The sequence below is a fragment of the Heterocephalus glaber genome, unplaced genomic scaffold (genome assembly GCF_053883595.1).
Source record: "Heterocephalus glaber isolate CG9 unplaced genomic scaffold, H.glaber_assembly_v1.0 deba00001532, whole genome shotgun sequence".
In the NCBI taxonomy this organism is placed as follows: domain Eukaryota; kingdom Metazoa; phylum Chordata; class Mammalia; order Rodentia; family Bathyergidae; genus Heterocephalus; species Heterocephalus glaber.
Window position 1 is genome coordinate 19,961,527 of NW_028258330.1, and position 23,759 is coordinate 19,985,285.

General features: G+C 45.1%; 1 protein-coding gene across 7 annotated transcripts in view; it reads right to left on the reverse strand.

Annotated features, from left to right (window-relative positions):
- Positions 1–4,732: 4,732 nt before the first annotated feature.
- The window catches only part of Vps16 (VPS16 core subunit of CORVET and HOPS complexes), a 31,663-nt gene continuing 12,636 nt past the window's right edge, over positions 4,733–23,759 (reverse strand). Inside the window, exons 2-25 of one of the 7 annotated variants that reach the window (XR_002393446.2) lie at positions 11,149–11,237; positions 10,819–10,916; positions 10,603–10,731; positions 10,379–10,523; positions 10,144–10,259; positions 9,927–10,049; positions 9,745–9,800; positions 9,302–9,391; positions 9,112–9,206; positions 8,905–8,981; positions 8,299–8,430; positions 8,076–8,203; positions 7,915–7,950; positions 7,601–7,709; positions 7,349–7,483; positions 7,146–7,254; positions 6,951–7,048; positions 6,758–6,865; positions 6,368–6,445; positions 6,106–6,275; positions 5,930–6,026; positions 5,662–5,768; positions 5,135–5,238; positions 4,733–5,019 (exon numbers count right to left, since the gene is read on the reverse strand). Coding sequence is in view for 3 of the 7 variants with exons in the window: in XM_004840679.4 (XP_004840736.1) it covers positions 4,875–5,019; positions 5,135–5,238; positions 5,930–6,026; positions 6,106–6,275; positions 6,368–6,445; positions 6,758–6,865; positions 6,951–7,048; positions 7,146–7,254; positions 7,349–7,483; positions 7,601–7,709; positions 7,915–7,950; positions 8,076–8,203; positions 8,299–8,430; positions 8,905–8,981; positions 9,112–9,206; positions 9,302–9,391; positions 9,745–9,800; positions 9,927–10,049; positions 10,144–10,259; positions 10,379–10,523; positions 10,603–10,731; positions 10,819–10,916; positions 11,149–11,237 (2,467 nt within the window). In the remaining 4 variants the exon portion in view is untranslated. Of the gene's footprint in view, positions 5,020–5,134; positions 5,239–5,661; positions 5,769–5,929; positions 6,038–6,101; positions 6,276–6,367; positions 6,446–6,757; positions 6,866–6,950; positions 7,049–7,145; positions 7,255–7,348; positions 7,484–7,600; positions 7,710–7,914; positions 7,951–8,075; positions 8,204–8,298; positions 8,431–8,904; positions 8,982–9,111; positions 9,207–9,301; positions 9,392–9,744; positions 9,801–9,926; positions 10,050–10,143; positions 10,260–10,378; positions 10,524–10,602; positions 10,732–10,818; positions 10,917–11,148; positions 11,238–23,759 lie in introns of those variants that run through there. The other 6 variants (XR_002393450.2, XM_004840679.4, XM_021254975.2 and 3 more) reach the window with 6 other exon arrangements.

The window sequence follows — 23,759 nt, forward strand, 5'->3', positions numbered from 1 at the left end:
TATTTTGGTTGATTTTTATTTGAATTTATTTATATTACCATAAAAGGGTTTGGTAGGCTACCTATATTTGCTACAGCAATGAAAATAGCTATTAAAATAAGCAATCATCCTTGATACCATATGAATGACCCCTTCCAGATCTGACCACATGTCAGAAAATGCTACAGTTGGATGAGTAGTCAAGAGAGCCCAGGGTTTCCAGCCCTGCTGTGTGCTGGGTTACCTGAGCCTTTCTCTGCTACTCTTCCTGGAACCTCCCAGGGCTGTGCTGGGAATTACAGGCACATACAGCTTGGCAAGTAACCCATTCTTAGTAAATGCAAGTTCCTTCTCTCCATGAGACAGGCACACTGCAATCACAACATCTGTGGTATGTGTGCAGGGATGACACAGAATGTTAGATCAAGGAGAGGTAGGGTCTTGGCTGATTCACCTTGGAAGGTTCGGCACAGCACTATGCAGACCATTTGCACAGGAAGAGAACACAGCCCCATCCTCAGGTGCCTACCAGTGGAGATTTGGCCCACCCCCATTCTACTGGACTCCTTGAGTGTCTAGACCAATGATGGTGAACCTGTTAGAGCTTTCAATGATACAAACAGCCTGATGCAGCATGCTTGCCATAGGTTCCCCACCACAGTCTAGACCCTCCAGCCCATACCTCCCATAAGCACAGTTAAGGGCTGTCTTAGGAGAGAACTGAGAGAAGCAGGCTTCCCAGGCCCTTGCTCCCAGGCCAGCTTTAGTCCCAGCCCACAAGGCACACCTACAGGTACTTGCCAGCCACCACACAAGTGCCCCAACAGTAACAAGGTAGTGAGCAAAGGCTTGGAGTAAAAAAGGAGAGCTGCAGGATGGGAATAAAGGATTCCTTTTTCTTTAGGCAAGTCACCTCCTTTCTCTGGGCCTCCTTTCCCCATCTAGTAAATGGAACAATGAGTCATTCTCTCAATGAATTCTTATTGAGTGCAGACCATGTGCCGGACACAGCAGGGAATAAGATAGAAGGGCTTCTCCTCTCAGGAGCTTACACTCTGGAGGGAAGAGTTGGACTATAAACAAACAAATGAACAAGAACATTTCCTAAGTGTTGTAATTAAAATAAAGCAGGGTAAGGAGGGCCAGGGATATAGCTCAGTGGCATTGTGCCTGCCTGGCAAATGTTAAGGTCCTGAGTTTGATCCCCGGTACCAAAAAAAAAAGCAAGGCAGTAAGAGAAAATTGAAGTTAAATGAGAGCCAAGTGCCTTTCCAGGCCACTGTTCAACTCCAAAGGGTTTTTTGCTGGAGTTCTGAACTAAGACAGGCCAGGCAGCCTCCATGCCCTGAGATTCTTATAGGAGCCTTTGTCCAGATATGCTATAGCTACCTCTTGTAACCTAAACTAGAAGAAATGTTTCCAAATTTGGTGGCCCCAGTCCAGTCCTAGCCCTACCCATCGGACCAAGACTTGGCCTCCACCCAACATCACAGGCGTGCTGTACAAATGCTCAAAATATAAGACATTTTACACTTTCAACTGAGCAATCAAGGACTTGAAAAAAACAGAAAGTCCTAGTTCTGGTTTTTAATTTGCAATGCTGGGGATCGAATCCAGGGTCTCATGCATGCTAGACAAATGCTTTACCAATAAGCTAAATTCCAAGCCTCTATGACTGAGGTTTCTGACTTTTAAATATCACTATAGGTGTATGCGTTGGTCAAAAACTAGCACATGTACATTTGAGATACATGTATTTAATTGCATATAGTTTGCCTGAGAAGGAAAAAACTAAAAACAAATAATGAACTCTAGTTAATGAAATGCATTCTGAATGATTTAGGGGTATACCGATGTCTGCATTTTACTTTGAAGTGTGTCAAGAATAAAATAGGCCAGGATGGTGGCACATGCCTGTAATCCCAATGAAGAAGGCTGAGGCAGGAGGATCAAATTCAACTCCTACTGTACCTGTATGGTTTGACACCTTGTCTCAAATTTTTTTAAAAAATTGAAAAATAAAGGCCTTGGAATGTAGCTCAGTGGTAAAGAATGCTTTAGGTTCGATCCCCAAAACTGGAAAAATGGATTAAGAAATGGATAGATGGACAGATGTTTGATATATCAAGTACAGTAAAATGTCAAGGGTAGAATCAAGCAATGTTATACAGGTATCCACAGTAAAAATTCTTTCAACTCGGTTATGTTGGAAAGATTTTATAATAAAATGATGGGGGAGCTGGGGGATTTAGCTCAGTGGTCCCGCCTCCTGCCTTGCAAGTGCAAGGTCTGGAGTTCAAGCCCTGGTACCAAAAAAAAAATTGATATAAAACGATGGGGGAAATTAGTGGTTAACTACAAAAAACGCACAAAACTGCCTTTAATTTTCACATTTTTCCAATGTACAATCCCAATGCTTCTCCATATGTACACACTTTTTTTTTTTCTTGGTACCAGGGATCGAACTCAGGTCCTTGAGCTTGCGCAGCAGGGGGCGAAACCACTGAGCTAAATCCCCGGCCTACACACACTTTTCATGTAGTTTTATTCACAGCATAAATTTGTTATTTCTCACGTTTAAAACTTCGTGTGTATAGTGTTTGGTTTTTTTTTTTTGGTACCAGGGATCTAACTCGGGACCTTGTGCCTGCGAGGCAGGCGGTGGAACCACTGAGCTAAATCCCCGGCCCCATGTATATAGTAGTTAATGTTTACATTGCAGAGGAAAGAAGTGATGTCACTTTGGAGATATATTTTTTTTCTTAAATCATATATAATACATTCTAAAAGTACTGGTGAAGTCTTCCATTCTAGAGAGGAAAGACTGGGCTGTTTGGTAACAACTCTTTTTCACTAAGAGCTAGAAGAGCTGGAGAAAACCTTTTTTTTTCGGTACCAGGATCGAACTTGGGACCTTGCACTTGTGAGGCAGGCACCGGAACCACTAAGCTAAATCCACAGCCCCAGAAAACCTTTTTTTTTGGTATCGAGGATCAAACTCAGGTCCTTGCGCTTGAGCAGCAGGTGGCCAAACCACTGAGCTAAATCCCCAGCCCCTCCAGAAAACCTTTTTAAAAGACATTAAACAGTTACAGGGCAGTGAGGAATTATTGGGCCAAGACTGAGGAGGGAAGAAAGTCCACAATGATGAGTACTGGGAATTCTTTCCTTTCCTTGGAGGTGTCTGCTCATTCCAAAGGGAAGGCTGAGAGCCAAAATGGGATCTCCAAAGCTAGAGACAATATTCCCAAAACCCTTTTACTCCATCAAATAGTGGGGACTGTTTCACCTTGAAATTCGTGAGATGGGTTTATGAGACTGCCTTGACAATGTGGTAGGTAAGACACTGTGGGACTTCCAAAGCTAGAAGAGATTCTACTTGGTTCCCTCTTGGGATGCTTGCCCTTGGGACTTAGTGACCATGTTGTGGAGTCCTGTAGGTTGTAGGTGTTCTCAGACACAACCCTAGTTAAGGTCTTGATCACCAGCCAGCTTCAACTAGACATGCGAGTCTGTGGGTGATTTTAGCCCCCAGCTACCAAGTCACTCCCAGCCTTTAAGTCTTCCACTTGATGCCCAGACACTGTCAAGCAGATGTAAACCGTTCCTAGTGTATCTTTACCTAATTCTTGACTCACATAATAAGTGCTGAACAAAATAAATGCTTACAATTTGAGTTATATCCTCTTGGAGGATTTTCAGAAATTTCCATTTACAAATCTGATGGGGAAAAAAAAAGATATACTTTACTACACCCTGTGTCTCTCACTCTCTTCATGAACGGTAAGGTCAGGCCTGAGTGTGAGGGAAACACCTGAAATTCTACTGAGGCCTGTTCTCCCTCTGGACTTTGGTTTCCTGCTTTGTCTTCCTTTTACACAGAGGAAGGCAACTGAAGGACAAAGAAATGCCTTCAATGATGGGTGGGAGAGGTGTGATGCACTTGAGTGCAGGCTGAAGGCTGGATAGAGAGGAGGGCCAAGAAGGTGCCCTACCTATTTATTGCCATTATATTGGGCATGAAGCCTTCACAGGTAATAGGGTGGAGCCAGGAAGTTTCCTACTCTTCTTTTTGGACCCTCCTTTTCTCTTTAGCCCAGAAATCACTCAAGTTTCTCCCCAGTGTTGGGTAGACAGGGCTCCCAAAGGCCTCTCCTTTGACTTCCACAACCAGATGGTCACGCCTCTCAATAGTGCTTTGATCTTTACTGCAGGGCAAACTGGAGGTCTCCCCTTATGTTACCCTGATTACAGAGGTTCTGAGTCCAGTTTCAGGTTAGAGCTACTTGGGAGGCTGAAGTGGGAAGAATGTTTGAGTCCAGGAGGATGAGGTCAGTCTCTCTCTCTCTCTCTCTCACACACACACACACTCACACAGTCTCCAGTTCCAGCTTGGAGATGACTTGGGTTTCAAATCTTTTGCTACTAACTTGCTGTTATAAACCTCCCTGGTCCTGTAAGAGAAATAATATAACCTATTTATCAGGATTGTCAGGAGGAATAAATGAATAACGGCAAAGTGTTTAGCATGGTTCTTGTGTGTATATGCATGTGCGTATGATGCTTTAGTATGGTTCTTGTAGAGGTGGTTATGTTTTGTGCTATATTGTCCCATAATCTTCCTAGAGGATGTGGGGGCAGTCAGGCCCCTCTTGTAAGGCTCTCCTTCTAGTCTGAAACACATTGGCTGAGTTCTGATGAAAGTTCTGTGTTTAGCTTTCTTTTCTTAGGCTGGACTATGTAAGACAAGCACTTTGAAGTGGTCCAACTTTATTTAAAATCAAACCCCTGGTCCCCCACATCAGCTTCACAGCTTTGCCTGAGGGAGGAACTGGATGAAATAACTTCGGTCAAGGCCAGCATCTAGGGGCAGCGCCGACTGAAGAGGAGGCTCCTCACTTCTTCTGGGCTTGTGTTCTGGCCCGCTGAATTTTGTCAGCTGTGGCCCCATCAGAGGCTCCAGTGCAGTGGGACAACACAAGACTCAACTCAGCCTCACTCCGGTGCTCGATGGCCACATCTGCAGCCTGAGCCACGTCTCTGTGGTTTGAGCAGGAGGGGAGATGCTGTTGGGGCTCCCTGAGGACACAAGCCTACCTCTTATGAGCCAACTGGCTCAGCCACCTTGCACCCACAGGGCCCTCATTTGACGCACCCAACAAGAAGCAAAGCTTTGACCTTCTGCTCAGGACCCACACGGGATGCATACTTCTTGGCCTCATATTTGTTGTGCTGTTTCATGCAGATCTCCACAAAGGGCTTTGCAGGAGAAGGAAGGGTAGAGAGAAGAAAAAGCATAGCCTTCTTGGCTTCTTTATCAGCCAGGACTAATAGATACCCTGTCCTCATATACTTTATACACCAGTCAGGAGTACGGTCCCTGCCACCCACACAAGACTGTTGTGATCTCAACATTCTTAAGACTCATACAAAACCACAGATCTTGTTGAAGCCTTAAGAACAATTATTTTCACACTTCTCCTCCACCATCCACCACTACCCCTTGATAACAGGCATTTGCTCCCACTTGCCCTCAAAGATCCTGTGTTTTCTCTTATGGATGCCATTATCATACCTGTGCTCCACACCTCTGAACCACCTGCCCTAGGAAATTCCCCTTGACATCCTCCCCTTCCTCATAGATATGCTGTCCCAACCCCCATATCATGCTTCAGATCATACAGGACTTCTCCTCAGGCACATGGTGTCCACAGCTCTCCTTTGGCAAAGTAGGTCATTCTTCTACTCCCCAATGTTTGAAGACAGACTTGGGCTACCCTCCTGTGCACCTAACAGAGTAGATGGCGTCTGTCCAGAAATGGATGGACATAAGAAGCTCTGGCTCAGTATGTGAGTAGCAGAACAAGTGCATGAATGGGTCATTCTGCCTGTCTCTCTATCCAGGACTACTCTTCCAGGTAAGGGGCTAGAGAAAGGATCACTCCCTCACCAGGTAACCGATGGGTGATTTTTTGCTCTTGGAAAACTTCTCCAGCTCCTCCCAGTCTTCCAAATCTGCCAGGGCAGTGAGCTTCAGCCACCAGAGCCTATGGGAAAGCTGGGCTTGGAGATGCCATAGCAGAAGCAGGTGTCCTGAAACCACATGTAGCCTGGCCACTCACCTACCTCTTGTCAGGGATGCGGAAGTCACGTGACAGCTGTTCCGCACGCTTGTTATGGCCACCAACAATGAGGGTGGTGACTGTGTCATGTAGAGACAGGTCTAGGAACTGGCCTCCCAGCTCATCTTCTAGACGCCGCTGTAGCCGGAGGAGGCGCATTTGATCCTCTGTGGCCTGGAGACAGGATGAAGCAGGTTGGGGATGAAGAGGGAACAAAGAGGGAAGGCCAGGAGAGAAAAGGAGGTTCTTAGAAGAGCAGGCCAAACCTTGGCTGCAAACTCGTTCTTGGCCTTATAGAAGGCATCAGCTGCTATCTGCAGAGCTGCTACTCGCCCTTCGATGCGCTACAAAGACAAAGAGTATCTAAGTTCGTAGTGCATGAGACCCTGGGCCTCCTCACCCAGATGAGTTTTTTTCCCAGATCCCTGTGTCCAGGGTTGCCATGGTCAAGCCCTCCCAGCTAGGGGCACAGCTGTGGTATCCTGCAGGGCTGGCTAGCTTCTCTGGGACCAGGCAGGCCTCATCCTGGCCTCACATCTCAGACTCTCCATAGGGAGTAGCAGATGAGGTGTGTACCAAATGCACAGGCCTAGCTTTCCAGAGAAGGAACCAGACCAATAGCCCATAGGCCCACCCAGCCCCCATAGACATCAGACCTCTTCTGCAGCATAGCTGGCTCGGAGGTGGAAGCTGCCCAACTCCTGGTGATTGTCATCTTGATTGTAGAGGTCCTTCAGTGTCTCTAGCTCCTGATGCTTACAAAACTGGGGCCATGGGCAGTTGACTGCTCAGCAAAACCAACTCAAGGGCTCAGGAGGCTCCATCCCTGCCCCAGCCCACCACGCACACCTGTCGGTACAAACTCAGGGCCATGGGCTGGTTCCGGAGGGTCATGAAAAAGTCTCCTCGGTTCAGCTCATTCTTCAGGTGCAGTAACACTGTGAATACTGTGGGACAATAAGGTAATGTAACAGTAAAGTAGGGTAGGGACTTCAGCCTGGGTCTTGCTTAGCCTAGGGGTCCCACCCTGGGCCTGGCCCTCACCCAAGTCAGTGTCCCCACTCTCAATGGCCTTGCTCAGTGCCAGTTTGCTCCTTTTCATCTTGAGGAGAAGGGGTACCTGCTCCCCTGAGCGTGGTTCATACTCCAGGAGCTGTGGGATGGGGAAGAAGGCAGAGAAAGAAGAGTTGGTATGGGGGTCTTGAATGCCCACATGACAGTGTCTGGGGAGGGCTAGGCACCCATACCTTGATGGCCAGCTCTGTGCGGCCACAGCCATAGGCCCGTGCAGCAATGTCTGAATATGAGACACCAGGAGTGTCCCCCAGCTTCTGATTAATGGCTCGTGCAACATCCTCATCTGACACATCCTTCTGTTGTACCTGCAAAGTGTGTGGGGTGTCATTCCTCACCACCCTCTTTCACTTCCACACTTAACTTCCACCTTGCCAGGGCCTCAAATCATCCAAATGCCCCTGGGCCTCAGCCTACATCCTTGCCTTGTAGCAGGCCCAGTGAGCCAGGATCCTGCTGATGCCCTGTACTTCTGGAAGTCGCAAGTACTCGCATATCTGGATAGCGAGGGGGTAAAGTCTCCGCAACACAAGCCTGGAAGATAAGGTATGTGTGTGGAAGAGAGGGTACAAGGGGATACAAGGGATGGAAAGAGGAGCCTAAGTGGCCCTAGCCCATGCATCTGGCCTCCCAAATCCTAAAAGGATGTGCTGGGAGTAGTGACTGTAAGACTCCACTAAAGGGTGTGATGCCCATCCAGGTCTAGCCCTCCTACACGCAGCCCCTGGGCTTGGTGTACCTGTCCAGTAGCACCTGGATAGTAAGTTGCTTGTATCTGTATTTTCCTGGTTAAGGATCCAGCTGGCGATAGCTGTTTGCCAAGGACTTGCAGATGGCATCTCCAGTCCCTCCTCTTGCCACATTTGGCTATAAATGCCCTCCCACCATGCACGGGGATACTGGCTATAGGTGAGGGGAATCCCAATGTGGTAGTCCCGAATGGCATTGAGCACACGCAGGTCCTGACACATGCGTACAAAGCTGTCGGGTGGAAATCTGTCAAGGAAACACTTTCCAAAGGAGGCCGCCTGAGAAGAACCAGAGAGCAATGGAAGAGAGATCCCCTGCTTCCCAGCCTACCCATTCCCAGCACACCTTCCCATAGGACCCCCTCCAGGCCAACCCTGAGCAGACTCTTCTGCATGTCTGGCCTGTGCTCATGTCCTGCAGCCTCAATGCACTGCTGTACTGCCTGGGTTAGCTGCCCCAGCTCCTGGATCTCTCGTAGGTACTCATCTGCCTTCTGGCTCTCTTTCTGTAGAGAGAGGCCCAGAGATGGAGCATTATGAGAGGATACTCCACATCTGGCCCCAACCTACTCTGTACTGTGGTTCCAATGGGATAGTTTGGAGGGGGTGCACAGGCTGGAGCTCTAATCCCCTTGGCCCATTCAATCTACCTGCAGTGCCCACAGATATCATCTCATATCAGCCCACAACTGCCTGTGGGGAACTTGACACTTCCCGACAGTAGTACCCACTTGTACCTGGGCTAGAGATAGTGAAAATGCTCTGCCTTTTCCCATCATTATGTGGAAGATACCATGTCCCTTCAGTCTACCTGACCCACCCCTCCCCACCACAGGCCAGTGTCCTGCATGAACCTTGCTCTTGACAGGTAGCACCTGGTTGTGCGTATGCATGCTCAGGTAGTGGCACAAGGCTAGGTCAGTTAGGCTTGAAAGGGAAGGAAAGCATCTTGAGGCCTGGGAAAAAGCCCAGGGATTTACCTCGTACTCCTTCTGGGCTTCCAATAGCAGTGCTCCAGGGGCCATTGAGGCAATTTTGAAGATCTCCTCACTGGTCACTAGAGGAGGGAGTTGGTTAGCGAGTCAGGGTAGGAGGTAAGAAAATCCCCAGTCCTGCCTCAACACCTAGGCCCTGCTTTGAGCCACCAGTCTGCCCTGAATTATATGATGCCCTTGTGGGGGCCTCACCTGGAACCTCATGCAGAAACTCATGGGTGTTTCGGGAGAAGATGCGGACCCCATCGAGCTCAGGAACCAGGTAGGAGTCCTCATCTAGCACAAACCTGAGCTTGGTCAAGGCTCCTAAGAGCATCCAAAGATGGGGAAGGACAGGTTATCCTCCTCCCCCCACTCCACCCAGACAGCCCTTCAAGGATACTGGATGCTCTCAGGTGCATTGCCCACCACCATTAGCCGCCTCTCCCAGGCCACCACGACAGCCCTCTCCTTGCTTCGAGGTCGGGTGCACCTGCGGGCAGCACCATACACGTATCTGGAACACTCACAGGACAGCAGGCCCCCAACTGTCTCCCATACCACTGCTTGCATCCCTTTGTCTTGGGACAGCCTGGCACATGCGTGTGCCCTTTATCTCATTCCTCTGGCCACATGTTGACCTACGTGCTTCCCTCTTAAGCATGCACTGCTAGCTCCTGAGGTCAGCTGTAGTCCACAGAGGATAATGGTTTCCTTTAAGTGTGTACTGGCAGAGAAAGAAGATCCAGGTGCTACTTTTTTAGTCAGTAGAAAGGATGAATCAAGATATCCCAAGAAACAAGGCTGTGTCCCACCTTCATCCCCAAATAACACCCCTATCTTTACCAGACCATTTGCTTCGGGGGTGCTCGGATGTTGCAGTTGAACTCACACAGCTTGTCCTGAAAGGGTGGAAGATGTCATGACCCCGTCCCACCAGCCACCAGTCTGGCTGAAAAAGTCCTCCCTGTCCCCAGCAGATCTTCCCTGGACAAGGCATGATTCCCCCTGTTGTCCCAGGACCACACCGTAAATGATGCTGTCCCCATCCAGATGTAGCCCGTGTCTGTGAAGAGTGCTAGGTGTCGATAGGTAAAGGAGACAGCCATCTGCAGGAAGCTAGTCACTCCTGGAGGTAGTCCAGGGGGTGTCTGTCGCAAGGTGGAGAGGATAACAGATGGACTGACTTCTGAGCCATCTTACTGCCTCCCTCACCCCTCACTTAATTCCCACTCAGGACCTCACCACTACAGAGCAGGTTGCGTGATCCAAGAGGTAAAGATCAGGTCCCACGGCCAGAAGAATGTGTGCCACTCGTTCCTGGAACAATGTAGTCCAGCATGAGGGTGCACTTTGCAGGCCTGTGTCCAGGGAAGGGGACAAACTCAGGATGACCAGAGCCACAGCTTGTGCCTGTGCTGGTCTGGAGGCAAACCTGTGGTGCTGAGTGGCTGTGTCCAGGGTTTCATGGGTTACTTACCTGGCACCTCTGGCATCCGGCGGAGTTTGAGGTCGCCTACATTGGCACTGAGGGTAAAGCGATGGGCCCCTGTGAGGATGGCCACCCCAGAACCAAGCTCAGTGTGAAAGATCCGGGCATCTAGAACCCGGTTCTGCAGCACCTCCTGGGGAAAAAGATCATGGGTAGAGGGAGCTACAAGGTCATAAATTCTATCCTCCTTCCCCAGGCCCTGTGGCCCCTACATTGCCCATGCTAAAGTGTCTCCGGAAGTCACCATGAAGCCCATAAACCAGTACTGCACCATCTTCCTGCACGCAGAGCAGCTCTTCCTCAGCTGACCAGCCCATGGACACCACAGGTCCACTCTTCCACTGTAGAGGAGAGAAGTTCCTAAGGCTATCCTTGGGAAAAGGAAGCTCTGTTCAGCCCACAGCCCAGGCACAGTCTAGGGTGCTCACCAGCAGGCTGACCAGGGGCACACCAGAAGCAGAATAGATCTCAAGCATGGGCCGTACACTGGCAGCTTTCTCCTTTCGCCAGGGGTTCCTCAGCAGCGCTGCAGTTTGAGAAAAGACTTCTGACCTAGACCCCCATGTGAGGGAGGTCTTGTGGATTAGCTTCTCAGGCTCATCCCATGGGAGGCACAGCTCATGAGAATCAGAATTAAAAGACTTTCAGGAGGGTGAGTTGGCAAAGAACAATGTGAATGCAAGGAAGGCCCTCAGGAATCAAGGGCCTCAAGTTCATCCCAGGGCCCCACAGCATGAAGTAGTGGGTGTGCAACATACCAATGGGGCCCCCATAGGGTGCAGCAGCCACCAGGCAGTCCCTGAGTTCCTCTTTCAGGTCCCAGTCCATGCTGTATAGTTCATACTTCCTGCTCACAGAGACAAACAGAGATTAGCTTCCTCATGGCCCTACATCCAGATAGAGTAAGCCTCCATAGAATTCCTACAACCTCCCTTCAGGAGAGTTCTCTCCACACACTAGAGGCAGAAAGGGGGATGATGACCAGAAACTGACCACATTCATGCCTGGGAACAGCAGGAGGGGAACAGAGGATGTTGGCAGGAAAGGATGAGGCAAGTGTCCAAGATTAGCAGGTGCTCCTGAAAGGCAGGCTGTGTGACCAATATCCAAGGCACAACTGAGAGAGGCCTGGGGGAGGGGTAGCTGGCTCAGGCCAGTATGAGCAGGAAATGAGACCCTCTCTGAGGGTCTCTCAGGACAGGGAGCCTTTCTTCTATTTCTAGTTCTTAACAATGAATCAGGTTATGAGCTTTAACCCCACAGGTCCAGCTATGCTTGGTGATGATGAATTGTTTTAGACATACTGAGTTAGCAGTCCTTGAAAGAAATCCAAGCGGAGCTCTTCAGTGAGATGAGGCTGGGGCATGAGTCCTTATGCCTGAGTCCTTAATGTGAATGCTTGGCTTGTGGGAGGTAACAAAATCATAAGCAGGTACAAGATGACTGCAATCTGAGCTATGTATGGATCGCTGAGTGTGTGCTACATGAGAAGTTAGGGTAGGTAGCTTGAAGCATGCCATCATTTGATGCTTGGAGGTTGGGGAAAAGGGGATAACAAAAGGGACACCGAAGAATGGTGTCCTATTCCGGGACACCAAGAAAAGACAGTATTTAAGAAGGAGGGCAGTTTGGCTAGTATATCAGCAATCTTCCCACTGATGATCAGAAAGATGCCCACCATTATCTACCATTTGATAGCCTACTTGGGGTTCTGCTCAAAATAATTTAAGAAAAAAATGAAAAGAGGTTTATATTTTGGAGAAGGAAAAAGACAGTTACTAAACTGAGCATCAATAATCTGAAAATCCAAAAACTGAAATGACTTGAAATCTAAAACTTCTGTGTTGTGTTGGGATTTTGGAGCATTTTGGATTTCTAGACTAGGGATACTGAAATGGTGAATTCTATGCAAATATTCTACAATCTGATAAACTCCAAAAATTTGAAGCATTCAGATTAAGGATATTTAACCTGTATTTGCAATTAATGTGATTGACTACTTTAAAAATTCAAAACAATGAATAAGAAGAGCTCAGCATGATGATCAACAAAAATCAATCATTTTTCATACCAAGAAGCTTTTTTTTTGGTACCAAGGATCGAACTTGGACCAAGAAACTTTTTATACTATATTATATCAAGAATCATTTAGAAATACTTAACTTTTTTTTATTAAGTAAATTTTATCAGTACATTTTAGATATACATAATAACATTCATTAAAGGAAATTTGCACCTGTACATGCTGTATCTTCTTTTTTTCCCCATTCCCCTCCCCTCCCTTCAACCACTCTTCCCCTCCTTGTTTACAAAAGCTTTGTTTCCATTTTTTCCCTTGTCCCTTCTTTCCTTTCCTCTGGAAATACTTGACTTTGAAAAGATCCTAATTATGATAGCAAATAAAACTGTAAGATACCCAAGAATAAAATTAACAAAAATTTTACAAATCACATCAAAGTTTCTAGAATACAGAAGATAAATATCCCAAAATGTTCTATAAATGCACAGAAATTTTTTTTTTAAACTCCCAAATATTTTTTGAAGGTATATATAAACTATTTCTAAAGTTCATAGGAGGAGAACATCTGAAAGGAAAATGCTGGAAAATATTTAAGAATATTTTGAAAATATGCAAACATATACTAGACATCAAACATGCCAAATAAACTAAAGTTAATTACATCTATTGTTTTGGCACAGGAATGAGCAAACAGATCAATGGAAGAGGACAGAATTCAGAACAACACCTGGGAATTGAGCATGTAACAAAGATGACATTGCAAATTGGTACAAATTGATGCTCATAAGACAAGAGGCCCCATGGGAAGAACAATAAACATTATTTCATTCTTTTTTTTGGTACTGGGGATCGAACTCAGGACCTTGCACTTGCGAGACAGGCAGCAGAACCACTGAGCTAAATCCCCTGCCCAACATTATTTCATTCCTAGGCTCCATAATAAAGTAACTTTCAGATGGAATTCAAGATCTAAATGTTTTTGGTTTTTTTTGGTACCGGGGATTGAACTCAGGTCCTTGCACTTGCACAGCAGGTGGCAAAACCACTGAGCTAAATCTCCAGCCCTAGATCTAAATGTTTTAAAAAGTTATATCAGAAAAAAATCTTGGAAGATTGAAAGCAAGGCTTTATACTGAGTTACATCCCCATCCCTTAAGATTTTTTTAAAAAGTTTTGAAACAGGATGTTGCTAAGTTGGTAAACTGCCTACCGTGGGCTTGAGTTTGAGATCTTCCTGTGTCAGCCTCCCAGAATGCTGGGATTACAGGTGTGACCCACCATGCCTAGCAAAATCTTGGATATTTTTACAATGTCAAATTGAAAATTATTTCTAAGCATTATATAAAATGTCAAAGTCAGTTAAAAAAAAAAAAAAGACCAACAAATGGATCTAAATAAAAATTAAAGGGCTTCTGTATACTTCTTTTTTTTTTTTTTTTGGTACCAGGGATCGAACTCAGGTCCTTCTGCTTTCGAGACAGGCAGCGGAACCACTGAGCTAAATCCCTGGCCCTTCTGTATACTTCTATATAGAAAGGGCTAAGAATAATACATATTCATAGTTGCTTCTACTTAAAAAAAAAACTCTGGAAAGGTTTACAAGAAACTCATAACATAATGTTCATCAAAACACAACCAGTTAAATTAACTATTGTATGTCCACTCTGGATAATACTGTGGCCATTAATAAGGTGACTCTGTGGGTACTGACACAAAATGACCTCTAAGATATCATGTGAAGTAAAACAAGTAATGTGTAACTCAACACGAAACACAGGTCCATTTATGTACTAGAAAATTGGGCACATGTTTGAGACAAGCATATTAAATATAATTACATTTATGCATAAATACATAGAAAAACATTCAAAGTGTTCTGCACTAGGCTAGAGACAGTGGTTACCTTCACAGAGGTGGCAGGTGGGGAGATATGTAGAAAAACCATTTATCTTTGTATTACATACTTTGAGATTATATGATTTTCAGATTTTGAATTTTGAATTTTTTGCATTTCTTTGATATTTTGTAATAAGATAAATAGGTAAGAATCATGGTGGGAAAATAGATATTCACATATACCTACCATACCAGTTCTTAACTGATTGCTCTTTAGCTCCAAATTTGCCCTTCAATACCTGTTCTGTGGATAACTGATAGCATTCCTTCAAGACTTTCTTATATGATGAATGTAATGTTCAGCTTCCTCAGTAGAGGGCGCAAGAGGGAAACTGCATAAGAACTGGTGCTCCTGCTGCTGCCACTGGTGAAGGTCAGCTTAAAGAGAGGATGTGAGGACACCTGGTGGTGTTCCTCCTGATTCACGCATCTCCAAAACCATGCTTAGATCACCTTCTTAGGGCTCTACACAGACACCACACTCCAGATTTCCTACTCATACCAGGCTACCACTTCCTCTGTACACCAAGATGCCTGGCCACTAGCTGGCCAGCAGATTTCCACCAACTCTGCCTGCACACTTGTATATCCTGCCATTGGCCTGCTTCATGGACACCGTGTCCTAGGCCTCCTGCCTGCAACCACACCCCCACTCTCACTGGTCACTCACACCCTGGCTAGCAGTTGCAGCTGGCCCATATCCCCTGCCTCTTGCACCCATAGGGCTGCTTGCTTGCTTGCTTGCTTTATTTTATTGGTACATTTTAGGTCTACAATATAATGACATTCATCATTGGAAATTTGCACCTTTACATAATCTCTCTTGGTTCTTATTTTTTTCCCCATTTCCCTGCCCTCCCTTCAACCCCTCCATCCCTATTTAGAAAGACTTTGTTTCCATTTTTTCATTTTCTCATATTGATTCCATTCCCTTCTTTCCTTTCCCCTACCCCTCCCACTTCCCCTTCCCCTTCCCCTCTGCCCCTTTTCTTCCTATTTCACATTATCTATTATACCTTTTAGTCCTTATTTACACTTTGTTTCTCACACTTGAGAAACTATTTGGTATTTACACATGTGTCTTAATTATTTAAGAATATTGCCTCAATGTGCATCCATTTAGCTATGTCTCTAGTTTATCGTTCTTTATGGCTGAGTAGTACTCCATTGTATAAAAAAAACCCCACATTTTCTTTATCCAGTCTCCAGTTGATGGGCAATTGGGCTGCTTCCAAGTTTTAGCTATTACAAACTGTGCTGCTATGAACATGGGTGCACATATATCAATGTGGTATGATTCTTTTAATTCTTTGGGGAAGATACCCAGCAGGGGAATAGCTGGGTCAAATGGGACTTCCAATCCTACTTCTTTGAGGTATCTCCATACTGATTTCCACAGTGGTTGCACCAGTCGACACTCCCACCAGCAGTGGAGCAGTGTTCCTCTTTCCCCACAGTTCTGCCAGCATTTGTTATTGGTTGATTTCATGATAGCAGCCATTCTTTCTGGGGTGAGGTGGAATCTCAGCATTGTTTTCATTTGCATCTCTCAAATGACCAGTGATTTTTTCATATGATTTTGATTTTTTCATATGTTTATTTCCTCTTTCTACTTCTTTGTCTGGGAGATGTCTGTTCATTTCAGATGCCCATTTTTGGACTGGGTCTTTAAATTTGGGAGGTCTGATTTTTTTAACTTTATAGATTCTAGATAGTAGACCTTTGTCTGAGGAACAACAGGTGAACATTTTTTCTCACATTGTGGGTTGTCTCTTCACACTGCTGGTGGTTTCTCTTGCTGTGCAGAATATTTTTAATAAGAAGAGATCCCATTTGTTGATTGTTTGTGCTAGTTCACGTCAGGTTTTGTTCATAAAATCTTTTCCTACACCAGTGTCTTCAAGAATTCTACCTAACCTCTCTTCCAGCTGGTTTAGTGTTTCTGTTTTAATATTTAGATCTTTAATCCATTTTGATTTTAGTTTAGTGCATGGTGAGAGATATAGGTCTAGTTTTAATCTTTGGCAAGTTGAAACCCAATTTTTCCAGCACCATTTATTAAAGAGGCTATCTTTCCTCCAGTGAGGGTGTTTGGCTCCTCTGTCAAAGATGAGGAGGCTGAGTATGTCTGAAGTTGTTTCTGCATTTTCTAATCTGTTCCACTTGTCCTTACATCTGTTTCTTTGCCAGTACCATGCTGTTTTTATCACAGTAGCTTTATAGTATAGTTTCAAGTTGGGGATTGTGATGCCCCCTGCCATGTCTCTGTTGTCCAGAATTGCTTTTGCTATTCTAGGTCTCTTCTTGTTCCAAATGAATTTTTGGATTGTTTTCTCAAGGTCCATGAAGTATGCTGCTGTGATTTCAATTGGATTGCATTGAATCTATATAGCAGTTTTGGAAGTATGGCCATTCTCACTATGTTGATTTTTCCTACCCTGGAGCAAGGGATGTCTTTCCATTTTCTGATATCATCTTCAATCTCTCTTTTCAGAGTGCTAGTTTTCAGAGAAGAGGTCTTTAATTTCTTTTGTTAGGTTGATTCCTAGGTATTTCAGTTTTTCAGATGCTATTGTGAAAGGAATTATTTGCCCTGCTTCTCTCTCAGTGAGTCTGCTGTTTGTGTAGAGGGAAGCTTTTGATTTTTGTGTGTTGACCTTGTATCCAGCTACTTTACTGAATTTGGTTATTAAGTCTAGAAGACTTTTGGTGGTGTTCTTGGGGTCTTCTATATAGAGTATCATGTCATCTGCAAATCATGACAATCTGACTTCTTCATTTCCTATCTTTATTCCTTTTCTTTCTCTTGTCTAATTGCTGTGGCCAATGTTTCCAAAACTTTAATGAACAGGAGTGGTGATAGTGGACATCCTTGTCTTGTTCCTGATTTTAGTGTGAAGGATTTCAGTTTTTGACCATCTACTATGATATTGGCTGAGGGCGCTGGCAGCTCACTCCCAGCCTGCTGCCATATTTTTGCTGTGCAGGGAGCCAGAGAAGACACAGGCAGGGGGCAGGCAGCAGTTCCCGGGAGCGGCAGATGACCAGGGCTGCTTCTTAATGCCCAATGCTACAGACCAGGTTTGGCCTGGGAAAACCAGCAGGATTCACTGTCATCCAATGGGGCGTAACAAGTTTTCCCAAGAGAGGCTTCTCCCAAGTTTGCTATTCCTTGGGCACTCTTCCTTGTATAACATTTTCTTCTGTCTTATACTTCACCACAGTTTAACAATTCTTTATATTAACTTCCCAGTTTTAAGTCTCATGACTGTACCCAGGCTGACAATGGGATCTGGGAATTGGTTTGGTGTTGGACTCTTTGCCAAATGGGAAATAGAAGCTTGTAACCCACTGTATGGGATGGCATCACAATTAATCAAACTGCAGTTTATTGTGATAAAATGCTAAATGAAACATGCTTTAGAAGTCACTTCTGTGTTCATCTATATGGCCGTAATGATGACTATAAGGACGATGGTATGGGATGGATTATTCTGAGTGCACTTGAACATTTACAAGGAGAAAATGACAAGCTCAGGTCCATTAACTTTCAGTTCAAGTCATGGTCTGAACAGCAGAAAGCTTCTATAGTGGCCCCAAAATAACTTATTTCTTGTAGTTTCACAGAAGTTATTGATGAAAATCAAACATAGAAATTGTTGATTATTGAATTACAACAGCAGAATTCACTAACATGCAATTTCTACTGTGAAAGTCAAGGTACCGATAGAGAAAAATGGGATCTGGAAACCTGAATGGGGGTATCTAGTTATTGTCAGATGAACTGACAATCTTGGACTCCTAAGTCATTCCAAGCTTCCCTTACTAGTGAAGTAGCTTGCTTTCTCATCTCTGAGATTAGCTGTCTTTTGCTTGAAAACCCTGTGACAACCTCATTTGGGGTAAATGTCTTAGAAGCCTCCCTATACAAGACTGACCCAGCTAACACTGCTGAGTGTCCCTAATAGGGCACCATTCCCAGGGGGATCAATCTGCAAGTTGATTATGTTGAACCTCTTCTGTTATAGAAGGGTAAAGTTTTGTCCTCATTGGAGGACACATACCCTGTATCTGGATTTGCCTTTCCTGGCTATAATGTATTTGCCATCGCCCACCATCTGTGGATTCACAGAATGCTTTATCCTTCATTGTGGCATTCTGCAAAACACTGCATCTAATCAATAACCTCATTTCACAGCAAAGGAAGTAGAGCAGTGGACTCAGGAACATTGAACCTACTAGTCTTACCACTTATGCCACCACCTGCAGGTAGCTGGACTATACTTACTGAAACTCAGTTACAACCCCAACTGGAAGTCAAAATCCTTAAAAGGATGGGATTCTGTCTTCCATGTACAGCATATGCTTGGAGTCAAAAGACCATTACATGGTAGTATCACCTCCATAATCTGAATAGATGGGACTTAAAATCAAGGGGTAGAAGAGGGAATGGCTCTCTCACTATTGTATCTAGCAATCATCTTATAAAAATGTTCCTTCTAGTCCCAGAACTTTGAGATCTGTTGGCTTGAAAAGTTGAGTCTCCAAGGGCAGAATCCTTCCACGAGGAGATACAACAATGGATTTATTAAATTGGAAGATAACAATGCCATTTTGCCCTATTGGGCTCCTTGCACTTAGCCAACAGGCATAAAAGATAAGGTCAAGGCAAGTGTGATAGTGCATGCCTATAATCCTAGCATTCAAGAGGCTGAGGTGGGAAGATCAAAAAGTTAAAGGCCAGACTGAGCTACATAGCAAAACCTTGACTCAAAAAGACAAACAAGGTTAATTCTACTGGCTAAAGAGATTGTACCATTCACAATGGAGAAATCAAGTTCCTGCTACTTATATAATGGAGGCAAGAAGGGTATGTCTAAAATCCAATGACTCCTCTGAGGCATCTCTTAAGTATTTCTATGCCTAACAGTGAAGGTCAACATGGGCCTGGGATTTAGCTCAGTGGTTCTGGCACCTGCCTTGCAAGTGCAAGGTCCCAAGTTCGATCCCCAGTACCAAACAAAACAAAAACAAAAACCACAAACAGTGAAGGTCAACAAAAAACTTCAGCAGCTAAATAAAAAAAGGCATAATAGCTGAGGAATGAAGGCTTGGGTCATGGCACTGAAAAAGAACCCAGAGGAATAGAGGTTCTGGTGGAGGGCAAAGGAAATATGCGGCGAGCAATTGAAGAGGGACACTGTAGATATCAACTATGACCTTGTGACCAATTAGAGAAATGAAAATTGGGAGTCCCTTTTCATATTTTCTCTATGCTTTTTCACACATGTGTTCATGTTTATACACATACAATACATTATCTTCTCTCTTCCTTATTTTATGAACAAATTACTGGAAGTTAATGTTACAATTTAGTTTTTAAGTAACAGAATATTTGGTGGGACAGTGCCTCAATTTGAGGATACATAGCCTGCTAAGATTACATGTCTTACATGTCATTTGGGGAAGGAGCAGTTCTTTTCTTTTTTTTTGAAACAGGGTCTCACTACATAGTTCAAGCAGGCCTTGAACTCACTGTGTAGTCCAGGCTAGCCTCAAACTCATGGTGATCCTCCTGCCTCAGTCTCCCAAGAGCTAGGGTTACAGACTTGTACCACCACATCCAGCTTTGTTTTGTTTTTTGAGACAGGGTCTTGCTATGTAGCCCAAGCTGGCCTTGAATTTGAGGCAATCCTCCTGTCTCAGCTTCCCAAGTACTGAGATTACAGGTGTGCACCACCACACCTGGCTTAAGAGCAATTCTTTTCTTATAAAGATAGTATCTTGTTAAGCAGAACAGCAGTGTTGTTTATTATTGTAAAGGAGTTTAAAAATGTGTATAAGGGTAGATGTGAAAGCTGAGTAGTCACAGAGTGGACTATGCCAGGTATCTATTACTTCTCTGCTTCAAATTCACCCTTTAATATATGTTGTGCAGTGAGCTGAATGTTAAACTTTCTCAGTAGAGGGCACTACAGGGACACCGCAAAAGAAAAGAGCTCTGTTGTTTCCAGCAGCTTCATGGTCTGTGGCCAGGGTGGGTTTGAGGATACCTGGTGGTACTCTGTCCCAACCACATGCCCAGAATGTACAATCCCGAGGACCTCACAGTCTTGGCCAGGAATGGGGCTCATCTTCCTACAGCTCTCTCTACTCAGACACTGCATGCTTCAGGTCCCCTGCTTACACCACTGCTCCGATTTGTGGCAAGTTTGTGTAGGTGGCCTCCAGTTATGGCTCAATGATGCCCTGTGTCCAAGAGGGCTGCTTTCTGTTTTGACTGTGGATCAGCTCTGGCTAGTTCTCCAGGGAGTCAAGCTCAGATGACAGCAGAGGTATGTCCACTGCAGTGAAGGATGTCACTGAGAACAGGGCAGACCAGAGGAACTGATCAGGGAGAAGAGAGAAAATGGAAGACCTTTGGCTGAAGGTGAGGGGAGAAAGATGGCTGAGAAGGAGGAACCTATGGGACGGGTGAGTTCATTCTTTTTTTTTTCCTGGTACCAGGTATTGAACTCAGTACCTTGTGCTTGCAAGGCAGGCACGGTGCCACTGAGCTAAATCCCCAGCCCCAGGTGAGTTTATTCTTTTTCAGAGATTTAAGTATACTTGAAATCTGACAGGCAGCACTTTGGGGCAGGGATGATGGAATGCAATGTGGAATGTTCTTTAAATTTTGGGGCAGCAGGGCTGGGGATTGCAAGCACAAGGTCTGGAGTTTGATCCTTGGTACCAAAAAAAAAAAAAGTGCCTGACACAAATTTTCCTGCAGCAAAGAAACACCTACACTTGTTGAAATACAGCTCAAGCTTCCAATCCTCACCCCGGATATAATGGAGTAGATTTAGACTAGAACCTGCATGTGGGCCACATCTCAGGTAATCTTGAAGAAGACCTTGGACTGGAGAAACACTATGGCTGAAGGAGAGGGTATGGGTGTCCAAGAAGGTGACTGAGAATATAGGGAGACAGAGACATGGCTGTACAGGGACGCCACACTGTTGTACCAAGAGAGGTGGTAATTCACCAAACACTGGGACAAATGACAAAGTTAAAACTGAAAGGAGTTTATTCACACGCGTGGACTCCACTCCTAAGCGAAGTGAAGCCCTGAGTCCTGGAACAGCACAGTTTATATAGGATGTTATAGCAGCATAGCTTTTATAGGTGTTATTTTAAGAAGAGAAATTCAAGGGGAGGTTAACATGTTTTTGACTAGTTGCAAAAATATTTTTTACAACTCAGCTATCTTGTTATCTTGTCAGATTAGGGCACTTTACAGTAAAGGGAGGGTACCAGGCACCTCTTTCTGAGAAGCAAGCGATGAAGCAAGTTTACAGAAGCAGAACAAGCAGTTACGAATACATCTACTTTATAAGGGAGGGGTATGAGGAGAGTTTATCTACAGGCCAAGATGGCATTTCGTGGGTTCATCCTGGTCTCACACATATCCTACATGTATCAGGAAAGACCTGGTCTTTCAGGGGAAGCCTAAGCCTTTCTATGCAATGACTTCTGGTTCTCTGGGAAACATTAGATGAAGTCAGCTGTTCAGAGGAGAGGACAAGGAGTTTTCAAAATTTCCAGAGTATTTTAATTGTTTGCAATTATTTTACCATGTAATCTTTTATAAATAGAGCCCTTATGGTGAGTGTAGGATGCCTCCACAAAACAGGACTGAAGAGGAGACCAGCTGAAGTTGTGGCCAGGGACCTGTCACAGTCCCACCCTGCCTGCTATATGATCCACACAATAGCATTCTGCAGTCTGGATAGAAGTATAGAGATAGGGAGAGGCAGATGCACAGGAAGGTGGACCTGCACCAGTCAGATGCAACTAAAGGACAAAGGAACAAGGCTGTTAGGATGAAGGTAAGAAAGAAAGCAACTGAAATGTCTAACTGTTGTTGTTCTCCTAGCTGATCAGAGAAGGAAACATCTACAGAAAAGGGTTCTGCATATGGACACAAGGAGCACAGATGGCATCAGGGATGAGGACCCAGTGAGTTAAAGGGCAGGTGTATAAAGAGGTTTCTGAGAACAGTGTGGAGAGGAGCTTGTGGTCTGAGAGGAAGCTTTCTGAATTTAACACTTGAGAGGTACAGCAGGGGTGCAAGGAAAAAGTGGCTGAAGTGGACAAAAATCACCTGAGTATAGATCGTGGGGCTGTGAAGCCAAATGGCCACCTAAGTCACCATGAAAGGTAGCAAGAGCTGAGATGCCTAGGAGGTAGTGGGCTAACACCTCCAATCAATAAATGAGAGATGTGGCCCAGGAGGTTGCCTGTGATACTGATCAGGTGGGAAAGAAGATCTAGGGATAAAGAAGCCCTGCAGGGGGTACAGGAGTCAAGGTGAGGGAGTGAAGAACAATGGTGAACGATCACTTCCAGAAGCCTTTGGGGTACAGTAGGCTTCTCAAAGACAACAGGTAACTCAAGTTGTGCCTTGAGGTTGGTATGGAGTATGGACGGGCAGAGTAAAGGACAGCATCTCAAAAAAATCCTAAGGGTGAGGGACAGGCCATACCCTCAATGGGCAAAGCCAGCTACATCTTTCCACTCCACAACAGTAAATGGAGTTTGAATTTTAATGTCAGGAAACTAATAAGCCTCACAGTTCTCCAAGCCTCAATTCCAGCTCCTGTAAGAAACAGTAAAGAAATCCTTGGGGCAGTGCAGCTGAACCACTGGAGAAGCATGGTTCAACAGAGTGTGAGGAGCCTTTGTGTAAAACAGGCCAGGCATTAGGGCCCTGGGAAGGATGAAGACCTTTGGTCTAGCTTAGGACTCATTCAGAAGCTGCCAAGTCCCCAGGCCTTAAAGAGGCCTTGCTCCATCTTTGCTCCTGCAATCCCATCCCTCCACCTTATCTCGAAAATAATGGCTACTGAAGAATTCTTGGGCATAGGATTGTAAAATGATGCAGCAGCTATCATGCAGAAGAGCATGGCAGGTTATTACAGTTTGTGTCTAAATATCCTCCCAAAGCCTCATGTGGTCATAGGCAGGGCTTTTTCAGAGGTGGCTGAATCTAGTGTGTGCTATACTGAGATTAAGGGTGTATGGTTAGTAAATCAGCCCACTGACTGGTTTGACACCACCCTAATCCCAGTAGCCTAGATAAGAGCATAAAAGGGAGAGAAAGAAGTGTTAAGGTCTCTTGCTTGCTTTGCTACCTCTGCCCTCCATGAACTGTTTCTCCTCTGCAATGCCTGTCTGTCATGCCACCCTGCCTTGGAGCCAGCTGATTATGGACTGAAACCTCTACAAACTGTGAGCTAAATAAACCTTTCCCCCTTTAACTTTGGGTGTTGAGTATTTTGTCTCCACAAAGAGAGAAAAATAACTAAGGCAGAATTTGGTATCAAAAGTGGGATGGTTGCTATGAATGAACATGACCATGTGGTTTAGAAGCCTGTCAAGCTGGCTTCTAAGGGAGAAGAGTTAGGAAAG